The sequence below is a fragment of the Musa acuminata genome, chromosome BXJ3-3 (assembly GCF_036884655.1).
Source record: "Musa acuminata AAA Group cultivar baxijiao chromosome BXJ3-3, Cavendish_Baxijiao_AAA, whole genome shotgun sequence".
Classification (NCBI taxonomy): Eukaryota; Viridiplantae; Streptophyta; class Magnoliopsida; order Zingiberales; family Musaceae; genus Musa; species Musa acuminata.
The window spans coordinates 30199252-30222740 of record NC_088351.1 but is presented as its reverse complement, the minus strand read 5'-3'; the positions used below and the strand labels follow the sequence as shown (position 1 = coordinate 30222740).

The window sequence follows — 23489 nt, the reverse complement described above, 5'->3', positions numbered from 1 at the left end:
ACATCGTGTGGCCGAGGGGTTCGGCGCAGGAGGGCCGACCGCACAGGCGCGTCTCGGGAACATGGTGCTAATGAGCACGACGCAGGCGGGCAGGCCGCGCAGGTATGTCTCGGGAACATGGGGCCAAGGAACACGACGCAGGCGGGCAGGCCGCGCAGGTCTGTCTCGGGAACATGGGGCCAAGGAACACGGCGCAGGCGGGCAGGCCGCGTGGGCGTGTTCGCGAGGGCCATGCGGCCGAGTAGCACGACGCAGGCGGGGAGGCCGCGCGGGTGTGTCTCGGGTTATGGGCGACGTGCGACCGATGAGCACATCTCAATCGGGAAGCCGAGCAGAGGTCATGGTCTTGGACAACGTGTGGGCGAGGAGCACGATCAAGCGGGCAGGCCGCGTAGGCGTGTCTCGGGTGATGGGCCGAGCCGGCGAGTCGCAAGTCGGAGGTCGAACTGGAGTGACTCGGGCTATGAGCCAAGCCGACGAGTCGCAAGTCGGTGGTCAAACTGGAGCGACTCGGGCTTATGAACCGAGCACGACAGGCAGGCAGGCCGCGTGGGCGTGTCTCGGGTTATGGGCGACGTGCGACCGATGAGCACATCTCAATCGGGAAGCCGAGCAGAGGTCGTGGCCTTGGACAACGTGCGGGCAAGGAGCACGATCAAGCGGGTAGGCCGCGTAGGCGTGTCTCGGGTGATGGGCCGAGCCGGCGAGTCGCAAGTCGGTTGGTCGAACTGGAGCGACTCGGGCTTATGAACCGAGCACTTACTAATATGAGCCGCGTCGGCCCCCAAGGCCACGGCTTACACAGGTGCGGTCCGCGTCACTTGGCCGTCGGAGGGGTCGGGCCGAGCGCCTCGGCCCGACCTGTGTGCAGGTGCGAGACGGTGTCGCCTCTTCCCGGCGCTACGGCGGAGTTTCCTCCCAACCCGACCTGCCGAACCGACCTGCCGACCCGAGCTGCCGACTCGAACCACCGTGCACGACCGCCGGGAGACTCCGAGGAGCGCCCCTAGGGAGATCCCCGCCTTCCGGACCCGAACCAAGCCGCGTCGGCCCCCAAGGCCACGGCTTAAACAGGTGCAGTCCGCATCAGCTATGATCATAAAAAATCATAGACAAATCCCCAACTCTCACGTATGTTAGGAAATATTCCACAAATAAAGTATTTTATGAAATTTATCAAGTTCTTAAATTCATGAAATTACATTATATGCTCTAAATTTTTTTTGGATAAATTGATGCTTACAACTTTGCCTCATAACATCATAGTATATGACACATATAAAGGATTCCAAAAAAAAGAAAAAAAAAGGAAAAAAAAAGAAGGAGAAAAGAAACATAAAAGCTCTAATTTACTTGAAATAGAAAAGAAAGTGCTGTTTCACTATATGCTTGTTTCATACATATTGGCATCCCCATCATCTGAGTTCTTCCAATGCAAGAAATCGAATGAGTGATAACAGTTGATTGGTTTTGGATGCCAAGAGATCGGAAAGAGGCATTGGTCAGTCATTCTTGGATTTTTGGCCGTCAGTGTGTTGCCCAGGCGGAGGCAGGTCGGCCAGATCACGGGACCCAAAGAAGAGCAGTTCCGCCGCCGTTGCGATGTCGGCGTTCACTTGTGGCTCATATTTCCGGAGATTGATGGACCAGATGGTGACGGCAAGCACCCCCACGCCGAGCAGGAGGGGCACGAAGAAGAGCAGAATCCTCCAAAGAAGGATTACCAGAGGTACAAGCCCCTCAAAAATAGCCGACAGATCCATCTCTGTGTCCCTTTCTCTCTCTCTTTCTCGCTTCTGTGAGGTGAAGGTGGTGTAGAGAGACGACGGTGGTGGCTCAGCTGGGTTATGAACGGATCAAGGGAAGCTTTTGGTTTGCCTTTCTCGTGGGTTGCCGGTCATGCACTGCGTGACGCCACGAGAGTAGGAGGTACAATCTTCTCTGTGGAGCGCAGTCTCGTGTCCCTGCAGAAGACAACCAAAAGGCTCAGAAACGTTAATGGATTCCAAGAAACATTACGTCTGAACCTTTCGGTTGTCTTCTGCAGGGACACGAGACTGCGCTCCGAAAGGAAGATTGCACCTCCTACTCTCGTGGCGTCACGCAGTGCATGACCGGCGACCCACGAGAAAGGCAAACCAAAAGCTTCCGGTGTACCTGCGCAGGGAGACTGTTCGATCGGCTGAAAAGAAACGAGTAAATGGATTCCAAGAAACGTTTGTAAGGAACAAAAGCCACTTTTTCTACCTTCTCCGAATGGAACACTAACAAAGCCTTCCTTTTTCTCTTTGATTCATACTAGAGATTAAAGAAAGATCAGATGATCTATTAATCGAATTTAGAACATGTAAATGTGCCATCTCTCTCATTTGAGGATGGCTTTCTACACAAGTCCATGAGTAATCTTTCCTTACTCAAGCCACACATAAAAATATGTGATCATCTTTCAAGACATTCAACAAAGATAACAACTGATACATCTTATTCAATAATTAGAACTTCAAATGTCTTTTCAATCTAAACATCATAAGCTGAAAACATCATGAGCTACGCAACTCTAACAATCGAATGACTCCCTCAAGTCAATTTCAATATATTTTTTAAAGATATCTTAAATTAAATTATCTTAGAAATTTAAGACATGCAGTTATAAACAGGAAATACAATATCTAAATGTAAGAATCAAACTAAGAATAATGCAATCATTTTAAAACACAAAATAGAAATTCTAAATCTATAATATATGATGAAATATCATAAATATGAATTTAACGGAGAATCTTCTACCTCTTGCTAAGAGAAAGGAAGATAAGATTTCCCTACTGAAATATTTTCATTTCTTCAATAAAGCTTTTTCTCTTCTTCAATAAAGCTTCTTCAATAATTATTCTTACATTCTATTCTTTTCATCATAGTATCAGAGCCAGAGCAATGAGAAAAGCGAAGTTTCGCTCTTGCCTTTGGCCAACGACCAACGTCGTTAAGAAAAGTGAAGCTTCGCCCTTGTCTTCGGCCAGCGAGCGACCAACGCCGCTGCAGCCACATTCCTAAGAGGCTCCATAACCAATCATCATCTTCCTCATTGCGGTAGCTTTTGCTATCTTTGCTAATCTGCCAATAGTCGGCGGACTTAAGGAGAACGAAGGGCGAATTTAAGGAGAACGAAAGGCGAACTTAAGGAGAATGAAGGGCGAACTTAAGGAGAACGAAGGGAACGCCTGTGCTCTCACAGCAACAGCAATCGCAACAATAGCAGCGATCTGCTCTTGCCCTACTCACGAAGTCTCTCGCTTATAAACCATTCTTTGCATCGATCCAAGATTGGTATCTTTATTAGGAGCATCATCTTGCGGGGGGGCATGATAGAAGATAAGAGCATCGAAACACTTTTATTTCTTCAATAAAGCTTCTTCTCTTCTTCAATAAAGCTTCTTCAATAATTATTCTTATCTTCTATTCTTTTCGTCGAGCTAACAAGCTCTTCGAGGCTACTCTTGATGAGCGGGAGAAGGGATGTATTAAACTTTAAATAGAAGAGGAGGGAGTGTGATCAATATCTATTGCTAACAAGCTCTTCGAGGCCACTCTTGATGAACGGGAGAAGGGGTGTATTAAACTTTAAATAGGAGAGGAGGGAGTGTGAAAAAATAATTTTGATTCTTAGGAGTAATAGTTAATAAATAATTTTTATCTTACTCCTAAGATGCCCGAACATATAAGGCAAGTTAGATTCACTAGTTAGGTCATACATGCAACGAATAAAACTTTAAATATAAAATTTTTAATTCAGGAAATATTTAATAAAATTATAGAGATTGAATTCCTCTCCCTTAAAGAACTCAATCATCAAATTCCAATTACCTTAGGTATCAAGTACAAAATTATCCATCCTGTTAACATGTAAGACATCCACAAAATCTACCAGCATAAGAATATCTTTAAAGATATTTCAATTATCATAGCCTCTAAAGAATCAGACATAACAGTGGTATTTAGAAAGAGCATCTCAAAATATACCAACATTCAGCTTGGAGTGGGGATGAGGCTTGATGTGTATTGATTTCTTCAATGTAATAGTGTCATTCCCATCCACAAAGTCGAAAAACAGTTCCTACATTTGCATCTGAACTTGAGAAGGAGCCATCACAAAAAACTGTCTAAGAGTTGTGAATGCACTCAGCTTGAAGTTTTAAATCAGCCACATTGATGCCATCCCAATTAGTAGAGTAGCTGCCTTTACCTGTATTAAGGACCAAGTTAGGAGCAGGTTCTATACATAGAGCAGTTCCAGAGTTAGGATCACATCTGTGTTGAAGAGATGAGGGTTTAAGAGGAACATGTCCTCGGATAGCTGGAATTGGTAATCAATTCCTCTTCTTCCAAATAAACTAGAGAGAAGTAGCAATACCGGAAGAAGCTAATCCACCCTGGTGTTCCCCTTTCTGTAACCAATCACCATTAGGCCACTCATTCATGTAAGAGAAATTGAAACCCAGTTTTGATTGGTGCAGATCTCAATAGGATCCAGCAAAGCTTGCAAATACAACGTTGGTCGACTTAACGACAAATGACATTCCATAAGATTCCAGATAATCTTATAATCATCCCAATCCCTCCCATAGTTAATCTATCTATCCCTCGAGAATATGTAAAATGCTCTTAGAAGTCCAAACACCTAGGGGTGGTGACTCTAAACCAAGCTGTCATCATAGGACCTAAGGGCTAAGTGAATATTATCGACCAAGAAGAAGGGATGAAAGATATGTTGAAAATTTTTGGGGGCAACATCATGACATCATATGCGCAGCGGAAAAATAAAATCTTCAATTCCCAAATATATGTTCGTCGTCATGCGAAGATTCGTACGCAAAATCCATAAAACAAAAAATCACGTGTGAGATAGATTGTTTTACCTAGGGAGATCGTATATCCCAGAATCCCTACAGATCTTTAGGAGAGGGTGAAGGAGGTCAAGTGCCCTCCTCTCTAGCGATAATTCATATAGCAGGGCTACGACGATGCTCCTCAAAACTTCAAGCCTACTTTGAGATAGAGAGGGGGAGGAAAATAGGAGAGGAAGCAAAAAAGACTCTAGCCTATGAACCACCGAATCCCTTTCCCTTGTTAACTTAACCTTAATCGATCCTCCCCTATTGGGTATTGGATCTCCATCCAACTACCCAAACCTCTTAGATTAGTGAATCTCTATCGAATAATATCTCATGGGCTCTTATTAGATCTCATATATATGATACAATAATTCAGAGGCTTATTGGATATCTAATAAGATAGGAGCTCCGACGGATATCTCATATCCGAACCTCTACTCATCGCAATGCCTACCATATGTGTATGACCCTCTTGGTCCAATATCGAGCTGGTCGTAAGTCATATCTATCGAAACTCCTTCTAGCTCAGTGAATTATTATCAATTGTCGTGGTCCTCAAACGATACAAGGGAATCCAATTTATTGGACATGTCTGTCCTCAGTTACCATATACCTATAGTCCCTTATCTATCTAATATCTCAGAGATCGTATACCGGGTATGGTGTTGTTAAATCTATACGGTTTCTACTCGAGTCTCGCTCTAATCGGATTCTCCTATAGTACTATTTCTCTCTCAATCTGAATGACCCTAACAGAGATTTATCTAAGTAAGAATATATGAGATATTCCTTTCATGACACCGAGAGTGGATGACCCTCTATCGATACTCAATAGCCCTCGTAAGATTGACTACCACTCCGATGACTGGTTGTGTTAGATCTAGGACATCCAAACCTATAAGTCCGGTATCAAAGAATGAAGCACTCATACAAGACATCATTTGTATCTCAAGTCTAAGAACTAGATACACCACTAGGACTACAGAATCGTTGTCCGACAATAAGACATCATCAACCATTCAGCATTTCGTAAACGGATCAATCAATGAACTCATCCAATGAGCACCTGTATTGTATCCCTAGTGTCCCCACACGAGTAGCTATGAGACTAGCTATATCCATTATATGGATGGATATATAATATATCAGTCTGTCCGGTTATCTCGATGTCCCTCTCGAGTAACCTATGATCGGGATTATTTAATATCTATGTTTAAAGGCGAATCGGTTTCATTATCATGATCTCATCACAATCCGATTCTTATTGCACAGATCCAAGGACATCACAATATATATATATATATATATATATATATATATGCAACAAGTAATATAAAGTGATAAATACAAAAATATAATAAACAAAAATACTCCGTGTCAAGTCACACGTGATTGCCTTGCAGGGTACATATGACTAGCAAGATATCCTACAAAAGTTTTAGATTCCAAGCACTATTCATAAGTTGGTCTTTAACACAATGTAAGTCATTAACCTCGTCACAATTGAAGAAAGTGGGCCATTTGCTTAGGGGTAAGTTGGAAAGGTAAGGATCATCTAATAACCTAATGTGCTACCTAGACCCGACGATTAACAAGTACTCTCGAGAAAATTTTGTATATGACATTACATAAGGTTATAGGACGAAAATCATTGATTTTAAGATGGCTATCATTTAGAATGAACACCAAATTAGTTTCCTCCTCCCAACTATCAAGAATCATAATTAATATATGGAACTCACTAAAGGATGACACGATATGAAGCTTAAAAAGCTCCTAAAAGCGGATGAAAAAACTCAATTGTGCACTCATCTAGGCTTAGGGCTTTTGCCCATATCCATTGTTTTGAGTGCGACTCGAACTCAAGGTGTGAGTTCACCACCTTAGATGATAGCTTGCATGTTGATCTTTAGGCACATTGTAATTTTCACCACCTTAGAGGATCTTGAAACCTAGTTAGCATTAATTGCAACCACCATTCCTTTGCTTCTAGTCTTGACATGCAAATTTTGACCTTTGCTAGGTCAAGAAGAATCCGTTCCCTCTGATCCAATGCATAAGGATGGATTATGTCTGGTTTCATCATAGTCATTAGGGGTTAGGGTCACCTTAGTTTAGGTTGCTTTAGAATTAGTCACCTTGGCTTGGGATTAGGCACCTTGATCTTGGGCTTACTTCTTTTCTAGACTATTATCCATGGTTTGTACATATCCTCCTCCTCCTCTCACTTGTGGATTGAGACCACTCACCAAAAGCTTACTAGATTTAGGCATCGGTTTTTCACCAGATTACATTGTCAACGATTTTTCAAGACAACCCTCGTTCTTATGCCCTACTCAGAAAACACAAAACTAGACAAGTTTCCATAAGCAACATTCTAGGAGAAAAAAAATATTTTTCACTATAATCCACACATCTTGAGGGAGAGGAGAGGAAAAATTAACAACTATGGTGATCTTTCCCCTCTCCATTAGATGTGATTTCATCCACTTTTTGAAGTTTATTGATCATGACAATGATTTGGAATATGATGTTAGGCTTCATGAATTCAAAGAGAAACCCCAAGTAATTATACCTAGATAGAAACAAAACAACCTCTGAGAGGGTTTGAAAACTCCCCATCCATGAGATTAGGTTCAAGGCCTACCCTCTCCAAAACCAAGGCCTGCCCTCTCCAAACTCTTTATCCATGATATCACATATTTATATTGAAATAATACAAATATGTGATATCATACGGTAAACAAAAGATATTGATAAGAGAAATATTCTCGTAGACGCCAGTCCAAAATAAAAAAAATTTAAAATATTTTATTTGCACCGTAGAATATTCTTCCTCGTTAACCTACTATAAAAAGTCACCTTAGGCATAGTAATCAAGGTTGATCACTATTCACTAAAATACTCTACTCTTATCGATTACTAACTTAAAAGTCAAAATGATTACTTTGGAAAACTCACTTGACCTAAATATCGTGGAATAGCACCCAAGTCCACCTTAACCCTAGAGTGAGTGTTTGAATCTCACTTCTCATATACGTGACCTTAAATCGATTTAGGCTAATCCAGGCATTCTTGTTATTCATACTATCGTTTTGATATTAGAAGAAGGAGAATGAAATTATGAGATCTGAGAGGTTAGAAAATAGGGACAAAGAGAGAAGGTTAGAAAATAGGGGCTCAAGGTGAAAAGTGAGTCACATCCCAGCCACTTCTCACTCATGAGTCACATCTCACTAACAACAAAATCCTCCAAAGAAGAATTACCAGAGATGTCAACCCCTCAAAAATAGCTGACAGAACCATTTATGTTTCTCTTACTCTCTCTGCTTTCTCTCTTTTGCGAGGTGAGGAATGTGTAGAGAGACGATGGTGGATGGGAACGGTGGTGGCTCAGCCGGGTTGTGAACTGACCAAGGGAAGCTTTTGCTTTGCCTTTCCCGTGGGATGCCGATCATGCACTGTTCAAAAAAGAAACTGCACCTCCAACTCTCGTGGCGTCACGCAGTGCATGACCGGCAACCCACGAGAAAGACAAACCAAAAGCTTCCCTCGATCAGTTCATAACCCCGCAGCCGAGCCACCACCGTCGTCTCCCTGCACCATCCCCACCTCACAGAAGAGACAAAGAAAGAGAGAGAGAGTAACAGACACAGAGATGATTCTGTCGGCTATTTTCGACGGGCTGTTATCTCTGGTAATCCTTCTTCGGAGGATTCTGCTGTTCTTCGTGCCCCTCCTGCTCGGCGTCGGGGTGCTTGCCGTCACCATCTACTCCATCAATCTCCGGAAATATGAGCCACAAGTAAACGCCGACATCACAGCGGCAGAGGAGCTGCTCTTCGGGTCTCGTGATCAGGCTGACCTCCCTCCGCCTGAGCAACGCACCGACAGCCAAAGATCTAAGAATGAATGAGCAAAGCCTCTTTCTGATCTCTTAGCATCCAAAACCAATCCACTGTTTTCACTCATTTGATTTCTTGCATGCAATTTGTTGGAAGATGTGAATATCTATGAAACAAGCATACAGTATAAAAGTACTTTCTTTTCTTTTTTCACATCCGTAGATTATGTCAAGTAAATTAGAGTTTTATGTTTCTTTTCTCCCTTTTTTTTCCTTTTTTGATAGGGAATAAAAATTTAGTGATTGCATTAAAGGATTTAATCTATAAATTTGAATTATCTTAGGGAAAAAGATGTGGTACTGATCCTTATATTTTCTAGTTAGCCAAATACAATAAAAAATATGTCGCACTTTTTTGTTTTTTGTAATCCTAAATCATGTTCGTCATACTAATAAGCATCCAATTATTTATTAACTAAATGATAGTTTTATTTATAATAAATTTAAATAACATAAAATCACATTAAATCGATGTATAAATCACACATGATAATTCATTTTCAAACCATAGGTGGATTGAGACTTGATGCAATGTGAATTTAGGATATGGGTTCTTTGTTCTCCTAATAATAGATGAAGAGAACTCTTGCACTCTCGATAATATAAGAGTAGTACTCCTTTTTCCTAATAATGAAAAGAGGAATCATCGAGCGACCATGTATGATAATTCGTTATTTAATATTGGCATGCTTTGTGACAATCCTCCCTTCACGGTACTTGTAGCTTATTTCTATTGCCACTATAGCCTTGACAATATAATCGACTTAAGTGGGAATGATTTGTTTATCTTGAAAGCACAATTATTTTAATGATGTAGTGGTCATCATAAGGATGTGATAGTCTTGAAGTTCGGAAACAATCATCTTGAAATGATATAATCATCTTGACGTTTTGACAATTTTGAAGGCATGATCATTTTGATGATGTTACATGATTACATTATATATATATATATATATATATATATATATATATATATATATATATATGATATTTTAAATTAAATTGGTGTCTAATCAAATATATATTAACATTTACCAATTTGACTTAGACTCATTATTGATTAATTTGTAATGTGGTATGAGAGCTAAGTAGATAAAATTTGAATTAAATGTCAAAATTTTCAAAAAATAAGATTGAGTTATGAATGAATTGAAAAAAAAATTGAGCCATGATCTCAGAACGAGATCATGAGAAAAGATACAATAGACTAAGAGAATATGAAGAGAAAATAAATAGACTAAGAGGATAATCTCAGAACGAAAAAATAATGAGAAAATAAATAAATAACATATGAAGACTAGGAGGATAGTCTCATATCACTTGAAAAAGTCATATTGTATATAATAGGTTTTGAATCATAATCTAAAAGCTTAAGCTTTTAGTTAAATTAATCTCTAATCTAATATATGCTAAATTAATCTTCCTCTCAACTAAAAATCATTTGAGCCAAATTTAAATTGGTTTAAAACACTCATGAAATCACTCAAAACTAGCCTAATTGGATGTGAAATAGTTCAAAGTTGCCTAAATCGACTTGAACCAATTGGAGTCCATCCAAAGTCATCTTTGACCAATCTGAATTGACCAAAGTCATCTTCGTATGGTCAGGTTACGAAGGATCATGTCGGTGGATGCACCACAAGAGGTTGGTTGCACCACAATCGATATGACTCGGGTAAGACTCAATCTCCCTCAAGTCAATTTCAATATATTTTAAAAGAAATGTTAAATTGAATTACTTTAGAAATTTAAGATATGCAATTATAAATAGGAAATACAATATCTAAATGTAAGATTCAAACTAAGAACAATACAATTGTTTTAAAACACAAAATATAAATTCTAAATCTACAATATATGATGAAATATCATAAATCTGAATTTAAAGAAGGACTATCCTTCTCCCACTCGATATCTATTGCTAATAGGCCCTTCAAGACCACTCTTGATGAACGGGAGAGGGGATGTATTAAACTTTAAATAGGAGAGGAGGGATGATTGGAAAGAAAAAAATAATTTTAATTCTTAGAAGTAATAGTTAATAAATAATTTTTATCTTACTCTTGAAATGCCGAACATATAAGGCAAGTCAAATTTGCTAGTTAGGTCATACATGTAACGAATAAAACTTTAAATATAAAATTTTAAATTTAGAAAGTATGTAATAAAAGTCTGGAGATTGAATTCCTCTCCCTTAAAGAACTCGATCATCAAATTCCAATTACCTTAAGGTATGGAGTACAAAATTATCCATCCTGTTAACATATAAGACATCCACAAAATCCACCAGCGTAAGAATATCTTTACAGATATTTCAATTATCACAGCCTCTAAAGAATCAGACTTAATAGTGGTATTTAGAAAGAGCATCTCAAAATATACCAACATTCGGCTTGATGTGTATTGATTTCTTCAATGGTAATAGTATCATTCACATCCACAAAGTAAAAAAATAATTTCTACATTTGCATCCAAACTTGAGAAGGAGCCATCACAAAAAACTGTCTAAGAGTTGTAAAAACACTCAGCTTGAAGTTTAAATCAGCCACATTGATGCCATCCCCATCAGTATAGTAGCTGCCTTCACCTGCATTAAGGACCAAGTTAGGAGCAGGTTCTATACATAGAGCAGTTCTAGAGTTAGGAGCACATATGTGTTGAAGAGATGAGGGTTTAAGAGGAACATGTCCTTGGGTAGCTAGAATTGGTAATCAACTGAACTTGAATCATTCCTCTTCTTCTAAATAAACCAGAGGGAACTAGCAGAAACAATACTTGATGAAGTTGATCCACCCTGGTGTTCCCCTTCCTATAACCAATCACCATTAGGCCACTCATTCATGCAAGAGAAATTGAAACCCAGTTTTGATTGGTGCAGATCTCAATAGGATCTAGCAAAGCTACAAGAAAAGAGAATATGCTTAGCTAAGTCAATCCCATTATTGCAAATATAATGTTGATTGATTTAACCATGAATGACATTTGACAAGTTTCCACAAAATGATTTTTAAAAGGAAAAACATTTAGACTCCAGATAATCTTACGATCATCCCAATCCCTCCCTATCTATCCCTCAAGAATATGTAAATGCTCTTAGAAATCCAAACCCCTAGGGGTGATAACTCTAAACCTAGCTGTCATCGTAGGACCCAAGAGCTAAGTGAATATTACCGACCAAGAAGGGATGAAAGATATCCTATGAAAGCTAAAGATTTCAAGTACTATTCACAAGTTCGTCTTTAGTAAGTCAGTAACCTTGTCACGATTGAAGAAAGTGGGCCATTTGCTTAGGGGTAAGTTGGAAAGCTAAGGATCATCTAATAACCTAATGTGCTACTTAGACTTGATGATCCTCCTAAGTCCCTCTCTAATATAGTGTATAGCGCCCGTGATATCTTTCTAAATTGAAAAAATCTTTCTATAGCCTAGGACCTAGGGTGTCAGGGTTGACATACTTGGCAATTGAGATTCAAACCCAAAATGAATTAGAGTTGTTAAGAATAATCTAAATATGTCAAAACATTTATATCATACTTGATTAGGCTAATATCATACAACCTAGCTCATCGTATTCTTTTAATATAGTGATATGGTCTCAAATGAATAGTTTAGTCTTTTTATGAAAAAAAAAAGTTACATCATAAGAAAACGATTTGCTATGTTTGAAAATATGTAAATTTGTTAGTGGTCCAAAAATTAACAATGGAATGAAGGGGATAGATTTGAGAATAGAGTTATCAGTCGCTTTTTCAGCTTTAGACAAAAAATGCTATTGCTAGCAATTGATTCTATCGAGGGATCTGATTTGATTTGGGACAATGGGTGGTATCCTATTGTATAATAGAAATAGGGAATAGGCCAAGTGACTTTAGTGATTGATATCAAGGAAGCTTGACATCTGATAGACAATATTTAAGGAAGAACACAATAGATTTATTTCTATTAATATTGAGGTTGGTTAAGGAAGAATATAGTTTCAAGGTATTAAACAAATGCTTACAAGAGTTGGGGTAGCTCCTATAAAAATTAAGATATCATCCGCAAAGATAAGATGGGAAATCTTGATGCTTATAATAGTAAACAACTTGATTATATTGTACTCAACATTAACATTCAAAAGGGTATATAGAAGCTGTTAAATGATGTCAAACAAGAAAGGAGATATCGGATCCCCTTGATGGATGCCTCAATGACTTCTAAACCAACTAGAGTTGTAATTGTTTACTATATAATTAAACTTGGCAGAAGCAACACAAGTTAATATCAAATCAATAAAGTTTGAGAAAATTTATTTTGCTAAGGATTCTAGATAAAGCAGACTAAGAAAGAGAATCAAAGTATTTTTGCAAATCGATCTTGATCAAGATAATGGGATTTTTACCATGAGAGTTAAACATAGAATGAGTTAGCTCTGGGTAATAATAATATTATCATGAATACATCTACTAAGGATAAAAATAGATTGCTCCTAATTAGTGACATTACATAAAATATTACATTAGGTTGTAAGATGAAAATAATTGATTTTGATATGGCTATCCTTTAAAATGAACACCAAATTAGTTTCCTCCCAACTATCAAGAATCACAATCAATATATGAAACTCACTAAAAAAATAACACGATAGGAAGCTTAAAATGCTCCTAGAATTGGACGAAAAAACTTAACTGTGTACCTATCTAGGCCAAGCTTTTGTCATACCCATTGTTTTGAGTGCGACTCGAACTCAAGGTGTGAGTCTATCGCACAATTAATTCGGGGATAGCTTGCATGTTGGTCTTTAGTCATATTATAATTTTCATCACCTTAAAGGACATTGAAACCTAGTTAGCATATAAAGAGAAATAACTTTTGTATATGAACAAATACTAGCAGGCCATAACACGAAGCGGAATTAAATAAAATCACAATCAAATAAAATACCAAGATATACGTAGAAAATCCCTCTAATGTGAAGGGTAAAAACCATGGGGCAAACTAGAGATAATCCACTATAAGAATAATGAATATATAAATCTCAATCTCTTGCCCAAAACCCTAGCAACAATCATAAGAAAAGAACTAGGATACAAGGATCATGCCACTGTGCACAATATCTAAATTCTCCTCAAGTAATCACAGCAAGAATATACTGCAGATGTGATCTAACTTGAGATGAGAACACTGCGAGAACAATCTCTCTACGTTGTCCTTATTTTCTTCCCCTTCTTTTTCTTGTTTTCCTACCCTTTTCTCTTAATTTTGGAATCAAGTTGCTACTGCAATCTCTTAACGTTACTGTAGTTTTTCTCCCCAAAAAATGCAACCACCTTGTCTCAAAACGCAACCACCACACCCCCCCTAATATTGATCTAGGGTTAAGTCAAAGAGGTGTGGGTTGTGGGCTGTGGGCTGATAAAGCCCACCATGGGCTGTTAGCCCATCAAGCATTAATTGCAGCTTGCATTCCTTTGCTTCTAGTCTTGGCATGCAAATTTTGACCTTTGCTAGGTCAAGTGCAATCCATTCCCTTCGATCCAATGCATAAGGGTGGATTAAGTATGGTTTCATCATGATCATTAGGGGTTAGGGTCATCTTAGTCTAAGCTACTTTAGAATTAGTCACCTTGGCTTAGGTTGGGCTAGGATTAGGCACCTTGATCTTGGGCTTACTTCTTTTCTAGACTATTATCCATGGTTCGTGCAGATCCTCCTAAATTCAATGACAGCGATTTGGAATAGGATACCAGGCTTCCTAAATTCAATGGGAAAGCCCAAGTAATTATACCAAGATGGGAACGACTGACAACCTCTAAGAGGGTTTGAAAACTCTACATCCATAGGATTAGGTTCAAGGCTTATCGTCTCCAAAACCAACGTTTGCGCTCTTCAAACTCTCCATCCATGATATCACATGTTTGTATTGAAATAATACAAATATGTGATGTCATATGATAAATAAAAGATTTTGATAAGAGAAATATTCTCCTCTAATCATAATTCAACACATGGTAGTATTATTAGCAAGACTCGGATCAACAATCAGGCGATGTAGACGCCAATCTAAAATAATAATTTATAAAATATTTCATTTGCACCATAGAATATTCTTCCTAATTGACCCACTATAAAAAGTAACCTTAGGCATAGTAATCAAGGTCGATCGCTATTCACTAAAATACTCCATTCTTATTTATTAGTAACTTGAAAGTTAAAGAGATTACTTTGGAAAACTCACTTGACCTAAATCTTTGTGCAGGTTGGCCATGGAATAGCACCCGAGTCCACCTTAACCTTAGAGTGAGTGTTTGAGTCTCTCTTTTTGTCACATTAGACTTCTCACGTACGTGACCTTAAATCGATTCAGGTTGATCTAGGTATTCTTGATATTCATACCATCAGTTTGGTATTAAAAGAAAGAGAATATAATTTAGAGATATGAGAAGTTGGAAAATAGGGATAAAAAGAGAAGGCACTTAAAAGGGGCTCAAGGTGAAAAGTAAGTCTCACCATCACAAAGACATAATATACAACATGGAGCCATCGCCTTAACTCTCATACATGCCATCAGCTTCTCGTTCAGGAGTCATGTCTCATCAACTTCTTGCTCATGAGTTATATCACATCAGCCTCCTATTCATGAGTCATGTCCTAGCAAATCCTACGCAAGAGTCACGTGAGTTGTCTCTCACTTAATATTCTTGAACTAAGAATTACAAAAGCGCTCGATGCACCCTTCTTGAGCTAAGTATCACAAAAGTGTCTGATACATCTTTCTTGAGCTAAGCAACGCAAAAGCACATCATGTACCTTTCTCGAACTAAGTATCGCAAGAGCATCTAATATGCTTTTATTGAGCTAAGTATTACAAAAGTATCTAATGCATCTCTTTTGGGCTAAGCATCCCAAAAGCACTTGATATGCCCTTCTCACGCTAAGCATCCAAGAAATATCTAATAGACCCTTGTTCAGCTAAGCATCATAAAAGTGTCCAATGTGCTCTTTTCAAGTTAAGCATACCAAAAGCGTCCAATACATTCAATATGGGTTAAACATTCAAAGAGAGTCTAATGTGTCATTCTCAATCTAAGCATTGCAAAAGTGACTGATGCATTCTCCTCGAGTTGAGCTAGAGCAATTTCCAATACATCAAGTTGATAGCTTGAAGTGTGGTAGCATCGTCAACAATCAAGCAATTTGCATACCATTGATACTCTTGGAATATTTTATCTATATTGTATAATAATCTTCTTATTAACTCTAGATAAAAAAATACTTGGATTATGATAAACAAGATCAATTATTGTTCAATATATTTATACTATCCTTGTTGGCTACTGACTTACGTGATCACGTCAAAAAAATCTATTTGATTTTAATTTGTACATAGGTCTGACCCTTTGAGCAAGCGTCGAGTCGATCTCAACCCTTTGAGCAAGCGTCGAGCCTCTCTTTTGGCTAAATTGGATTTCTTACGTAGGTAATTTTAAATCAAATCAAGTTGATCTAGAATTACCAATATTTATACTATCATTTTTTACTCAAAAGAAAAATATGAGAGATTAAAAATTAGGTAAAAACAAAGAGGGCATTGGTGGGCATCACCGCTATTACGTTTCCCTTCCCATAAATTCCATTAGCTTTCCACTTGAGAGTCACATCCCATCCACTTTTGAATCAAGCGAGTCACATCTCACAAGCTTCCTTCTCAGGATTCACGTGAGCTATCTCTTGCTCAATCTTCTAGGCTAAGCATCCCGGTGCTCTCCATAAGTTGAGCCACAGCAATTTCAATGAACCATTCTAACGCGACCAGCCGACCAGGTTGGGTATTGGGCACATGCATTCGGACGCAAAGGGAGTTCAGCCCGATCACGTTACCCAAAAAGCAGCTCCTACGCCGTTGGATGTCAGAGTTTACTTGTCGCTCATAGTTCCGACGATTGATGGCCCAGACGGCAAGCACAGCGACACCGAGCACCGAGGGGCACGAACAACAACAAAATCCTCCGAAGATGAATTACCAGAGATATCAACGCCTGTGTGTCTCTTACTCACTCTGCTTTCTCTGTTTTACGAGGTGAGGAATGTGTAAAGAGACGATGGTGGATGGGAACGGTGGTAGCTCAGCCGGGTTATGAACGGACTAAGGGAAGTTTTTGCTTTGCCTTTCCAGTGGGGTGCCGATCATGCACTGCTCCAAAAACAAACTGCACCTCCAACTCTCGTGACGTCACGCAGTCCATGACCGGCAACCCACGAGAAAGGCAAACCAAAAGCTTCCCTCGATCAGTTCATAACCCAGCCGAGCCACCACCGTCGTCTCCCTGCACCATCCCCACCTCACAGAAGAGAGAGAGAGAGTACAGACACAGAGATGATTCTGTCAGCTATTTTCGAAGGGCTGATATCTCTGGTAATCCTTCTTCGGAGGACTCTGCTGTTCTTCGTGCCCCTCCTGCTCGGCGTCGGGGTGCTTGCCGTCACCATCTGGTCCATCAATCTCCGGACATATGAGCCACAAGTAAACGCCGACATCGCAGCGGCGGAGGAGCTGCTCTTCGGGTCCCGTGATCAAGCTGACCTCCCTCCGCCTGAGCAACACACCGACAGCCAAAGATCTAAGAATGAATGAGCAAAGCCCCTTTCTGATCTCTTAGCATCCAAAACCAATCCACTGTTTTCGCTCATTTGATTTCTTGCATGCAATTTGTTGGAAGATGTGAATATCTATGAAACAAGTAAACAGTATAAAAGTACTTTCTTTTCTTTTTTCACATCCGTAGATTATGTCAAGTAAATTAGAGTTTTATGTTTCTTTTCTCCCTTTTTTTTTTCCTTTTTTGATAGGGAATAAAAATTTAGTGATTGCATTAAAGGATTTAATCTATAAATTTGAATTATCTTAGGGAAAAAGATGTGGTACAATAAAAAATATGTCACACTTTTTTTTTTTAATCTTGAATCATGATCGTCATACTAAAAAAGCATCCAATTATTTATTAACTAAATAATAATTTTATTTATAATAAATTTAAATAACATTCAATCGCACTAAATCGATATATAAATCAAACAATTATCATTTGTTCATTACCCGACACGTGATAGTTCATTTTCAAACCATAGGTGAATTACACTCTCGATAATAAATAAGTGATACTCATTTTTCCTAATAACTAAGAGGGGAACATAAAGCGACCATGTATGACAGTTCACTAATTAATATTAGCATATGACAATCTTCACTTCACAGTATTTGTAGCCTATTGCTATTGTCACTATAGTTTTTACAACATAATCGACTCAAGTGAGAACAATTTGTCTATCTTGAAGGCATACTTGAAAGTACAAATGTTAATGATATAGTGGTCCGACGCTATGGTGTTGAAGTTTAGAAACAATCATCTTGAAATGACATAACCATCTTGATGCTTTGACAATTTTTAAGGCATGATCATCCTGATGATGTTACATGATTATATATATATATATATATATATATATATATATATATATATATATATATATATATATATATAAAATTAGTGTCTAATCAAATATATATTAACATTGATCATTTTGACTTAGACTCGTTATTGATTAATTTTTAATGTGGTATCAGTGCTAAGTGGATAAAATTTGAATTAAATGAGTCAAAATTTTCAAAAGATAAGATTGAGTTATGAATGAATTGAAAAAAAAATTGAGCCATGATCAAGCTGCAAGTTTGATAGCCTAAGAAAAGATACGATAGATTAAGAGAATATGAAGAGAAAATAAATAGACTAAGAGGATAATCTCATAACGAGAAAATAAATAAATAACATATGAAGAGAGATAAACTAAGAGGATAGTCTCATATCACTTGAAAAAGTCAAATTATATACAATAGGTTTGAATCATAATCTAAAAGCTTAAGCTTTTAGTTAAATTAATCTCTGATCTAATATATGCTAACTCTAATCTATTAGTGCTACTCTCTTTCTTGGCGATGAATTAAACGGATTGAGGCCTAAGTTTTTTCTTGATATGAGCTTTAAATTTTGGCTTTACCACGCTTGGATATTCATATAGATTCTATCGATATAAGCTGTGATTTTTCTTTGCAAATGCAATCGCAAGCATCAATATTGACGGCATATCCATTATCCAATGACTCCCTTTCGAGTTGGCTATCGCATTCTTACATCTTTATCAAAGAAAAGTGAGGTTATTTTTGTATAATTCAATCTTTATTTTTTTTCATTATACTATACGTAGGAACATAATAGCATTAAATATATAGTCAATAAACATTATATCTTCATTATGCATATTATCATCTTCAATATTCATCATATTATTTCAATGTGTGGATTCTTTTGCAATCAATCAAATTTTTTGAAAAGGATAGTCGTTATATTTGTCCTTTTCAAATATAATGACAACAAAAGATCCATATAGTTAATTCTAAATGTTAACATATATTTTAGTCGTCTGATTTTCAAGATGACTTGGCTTTCACGTAGAACTATGTGGTGCGTCAAATCTATTGGTTTGGATCTTATAAAACTATATCACAGATGTGTTTGATAATATTCCTTCGATGCTTAAAAAAACTCGATGGATATCAAATTTTTAAAAATACTAATTTAGATTAATCAAGAGGTAATCCATAGTGATATGGTATGATAAATGATGTGCGTCTTGGGATAGCATACTTAATATTTTTTATAATATAAAAAAAAGTTATAGATAATTTCATTATGATCATATGTTACTAAGATGATGGTGAAAGATCACCTGTTGCTGAGTTATCTACAACCAATCAAGTATCAATCTACTTGTGTCGCCACTAAACAATTGGGATACCGAGATCGCACCAGCTTAATCAAACGTCAAACATGAGTGGATACCATGCGACTTCCACCTTGGATGAATCAAGAATGGTATGGATGTTTCCTTGCCGATGCTTTTCTCCCACTTGCCCACGTTAACACGCTACCATATTACCATAAAACAACGTAGGTGCTTTCAGCGTCGTCACATCACCATAAAACAAACGGCGACAGCGACGACGCCATCTCGCCGCGTCCTTCACACGCAACCTGCTCGCCGCGGTGGTCCGGCCGCGACAATAGATTCCGCGCCCTCCGCCGTCGAGGCATTCGTCGATCCGACGGTCTAGATCGCATAACTTCCGAGATTCCGAGAATATCGAATATTCTTGTGCACGATTTGATCTTCGATTTGGATTCCACCGTCTTTCGAAGCGGCGATCATGCCGATGCAGATGCGATTGTAGTCGCCGTCGCATAAGTTCACACGAAGGGAAAGTTGACCATGAACGTGTAAAACGATGTCTGACGTGATGAGGAGATAGCTGCAGATTCATGAACCTTAATGGGATCCCTGTTTCTTGACGCCAGATTCTTCCTCCCACTTGCCCATTAAACTACCGCGACCCCCGCCGCCCATGTCGACACCCGACAGCGACGGCGACTCTGGTCTCCCCGTTAAACAGAGGCAGCGCCGTCGTCACTCGATTGGAACCCCGCGCGCTGACTCCACCTCGCCGCGTCCGTCCTCCCCACGCAACCCTCCCGCCGCGGTCGTGGCGGGCCCCACCTTCCTCCTCGCCAACAGCGAGCGGCATTCGGCGCTAGGGAGGGGACGGCGTCGCCCCTTTCTTGGCTCCCCGAGGCCCGAAGCGGCCCCCTCCTCGTTTGTTGCGGGTCCCGCGCAGATAGATTTCCACTGCCGCTTTCCTGGGCCGTTCTCATGGACGTTTACGGGATCCCGCACCGCTGCTTCGGTGGATCGAATGTTCCGGGCAAGTCAAACGGAATCCAATTTGAATCCCAGCTCATGATTGAACCCAATGTGAGTTTGGGATCGAGGAATCTGGGCGGAATCAAGATCTGGCATCGAGCGGGTCTAGGTGGTGTCCCTGTGTTCTACCTGATGCTTTCTCCCACTTGCCCTCTAAAATACTGCAAAACCATGACGTGGGTGCTCTCGATGTCGGCACTCGATGACAAAGGCTCACCACCGGCACTCGACATATACAACATTAGTATATCTTTTTGGCTTATACGAACAGAATTTAAGTATTAATCCGAAACCAAATTCGAAGACACCCGACTCACTACGCCGCGTCTTCTTCCGGTCCCGCACCACGTGTAGTTACGCGGCAGGCCCGCCGCGGTGGTCGACACGCGGGCCCCTGGCTCGTCTCTGACGTCGGCCCTCGCTGACGTCGCCCCCCACGCCGACCCTCCGCGGTCTCCCAAGGGGCAAGCGGGCCCCACGCTGCTCCGCTCCGATACCGGCGACGTCAGCCATGACGGACTCGGCCGGCCCCACGCCGCACTTGCGGAAGCCTGCGGTCATGCACACGTGTCTGCCTCACCTCCTCCGTCGGTATAAATGTCGCCCGTTTCTTCTTCGCCAAGTTCCAAACCCTTCTTCTTCCCTGTCTTCCGTTCGTATTACCCCGTGGCCGGCGAAGAGAGCGAGAGGATGAACGGCAGCGATCTGGTGCTCCCACCCGGGTTCCGCTTCCATCCAACGGACGAGGAGCTGGTAGTGCACTACCTCCTCCGCCGGTGCGCCGCGCAGCCTATCCCCGTGCCCATCGTCGCCGAGGTCGACCTGTACAAGTACGATCCGTGGCAGCTCCCAGGTAGGTGCGCCTGGTCGTCCCCCTCTCGCCCGCTTTAATTCTCACCCGTCCGATGCGAATCGTACGGTGCAGATCGTTCCTGACGTCTCCCAATCTCGCCAGGCATGGCCCGCTACGGGGAGGAGGAGTGGTACTTCTTCTCGCCCCGCGACCGCAAGTACCCCAACGGGTCGAGGCCTAACCGGGCGGCGGGCACCGGCTACTGGAAGGCCACCGGGGCCGACAAGCCCATCGGCTCGCCCCGCCCGGTCGCCATCAAGAAGGCGCTCGTGTTCTATTCCGGGAAGCCGCCCAAGGGGGAGAAGACCAACTGGATCATGCACGAGTACCGCCTCGCCGACGTCGACCGCTCCGCCCGCAAAAAGAACCACAGCCTCCGGGTATGTCCCACGCGTCCCTTGCCGAATGCAAACGCCTCTTGGACCTGATCCGGTTTCTATCTATTATTATTATTTTATATCATAAAAAATAGCACATAGCGGGAAAAAAAGATAAATAAAATAATTAATTATTTTATGATCAATATGCAGTTCGATGACTGGGTGCTATGCCGGATCTACCACAAGAAGGGCGCCGTGGGGAAGCAGGCCAACCCGGACCGGAAGCCGGCCGGCCCGAAGAGCCAGCCTCGGCCGGCGCCACAGCCGCAGCTAAAGCAGGAGGTCGTCTCGCACGCGCGGGCGCCCAAGACGGACATGATCTGCTTCGACTCGGCCGAGTCGCTGCCGCGGTTGCTGGGCGAGTCGAGCAGCTCGGGGCACGCGCCGTCGTACACGTCGCCCGACTTCGCGTGCGAGCGGGAGGCCGAGAGCCAGCCCCGGTGGGCCGACGACGGCTTCAGCGACTGGATGATCGACCTCGGAGTCGGGCTCATCGACGACGCTGCCGCCGCCTCCGCAGTGGCAGCTGCCGGAGACGCGTTCCCGCCGTTGTCGCCCGCGGCCGCGTTCCGCGACTCGTTCCAGGACCTCTTCGTGTATCTCCAAACACCGGTCTAGTGGGTCCCTACACGCACAGAAAAAACCCACGAGCACTACATACGTGCTGAGGTAATAAGATTAAAAAAAGGAGCAAAAAAGAATTCTTTAGGATTAGGTAATGGTTGTCATTTAGGTTGTGGGGTCAGCGATGATGTAGGATGGGTATCAAGTGGGGATTTAGAATAGTGGGGATGCACGGCCTGCAAAATTTTGTTTGCTTCTTGTATGCGCAGTGTGTGTTAATGGTGATTGAATCCTTAGACAAATGCAAGTGCTTGCGTAATCCCTCGGGCTTCTTTGTAGGTTATTAGTTGGTGCTGTGCTTGACGAGTAGATTGCCAATGTGTTGTCCTCATCCTAAATGCCCTCTGTAAGCATTTGAGGGCAATTAAAAGCGCAAACATAGAGAGTGATGATTGTCAATATAAACTTAATCATATGTATGATATTAATAAAACATTTAAGATGTATATATGCATCATCATTTAATTCAAGTTTTAGATGTTTGAATCGGCCTATCAATCTAATATACATTTGTCTTCTGAAACCTAAAACTTATGCATATGTCATTGCAGTTAATCTCTGTTAGCTATCATAATTTAGTTGCTACTTGAATCTTTGATTTGCATTGACATCCTTTATAAACTCATTATGATGATTTTTTTGGATTTGACGCAATATAATTCCACATGAATTGGGGAATATATGATACCATCATCTGTATCAAAACACGTGTGTGAATATAACAGTCCACGAGCTATACTATAAAAAGCCCATTCATGTACATGCCAAATCAGATAGAAAATCTCTCACTCAATCAATGCATTCAACTTTGTTGCTTTGCACTTTTCTAACACTTCAACTCCTCAAAATAATTTAAGCATCGAAGAAGTTTTATCCGGTATACCGTGATGTAATTTTATAGGGTTCAACATCTTTTAGAATCTTTTTGATTTTGTTGTTTTTTATATCAGAAAGAGACAAACACGAAATAAGGTTACCGTTGTTTTCGAATTAGTATCTAATTTGGATAATCATATTTCGATTTAATAATTTGTCACTGAAAG

General features: G+C 40.4%; 1 protein-coding gene across 3 annotated transcripts; it reads left to right on the top strand.

Moving 5' to 3' along the window:
- The first annotated feature begins 21227 nt into the window (after positions 1-21227).
- LOC135632877 (NAC transcription factor 32-like) lies at positions 21228-22705 on the top strand. Of its 3 annotated transcripts, none has more exons than XM_065141716.1 (3): positions 21228-21442; positions 21545-21822; positions 21973-22705. In XM_065141716.1, the coding sequence occupies exons 1-3, from the start codon at positions 21280-21282 to the stop codon at positions 22438-22440; spliced, it is 909 nt and encodes a 302-aa protein (XP_064997788.1). In that variant the 5' UTR covers positions 21228-21279; the 3' UTR covers positions 22441-22705. The 3 variants fall into 3 exon arrangements, with proteins under 3 accessions (XP_064997788.1, XP_064997789.1, XP_064997790.1); XM_065141717.1 differs by having other exon boundaries at positions 21302-21442; positions 21515-21822; XM_065141718.1 differs by having other exon boundaries at positions 21307-21446.
- The last annotated feature ends 784 nt before the right edge of the window (positions 22706-23489 follow it).

What these genes read in the sequence shown, in the direction of transcription:
- LOC135632877 (XM_065141716.1), top strand. Translation starts at nt 21,280, where the DNA reads ATGAACGGCAGCGATCTGGTGCTCCCACCCGGGTTCCGCTTCCATCCA. An exon ending in CGATCCGTGGCAGCTCCCAG is followed by an intron (nt 21,443 to 21,544) that starts GTAGGTGCGCCT and finishes CAATCTCGCCAG; the next exon opens with GCATGGCCCGCTACGGGGAG. An exon ending in AAAAGAACCACAGCCTCCGG is followed by an intron (nt 21,823 to 21,972) that starts GTATGTCCCACG and finishes ATCAATATGCAG; the next exon opens with TTCGATGACTGGGTGCTATG.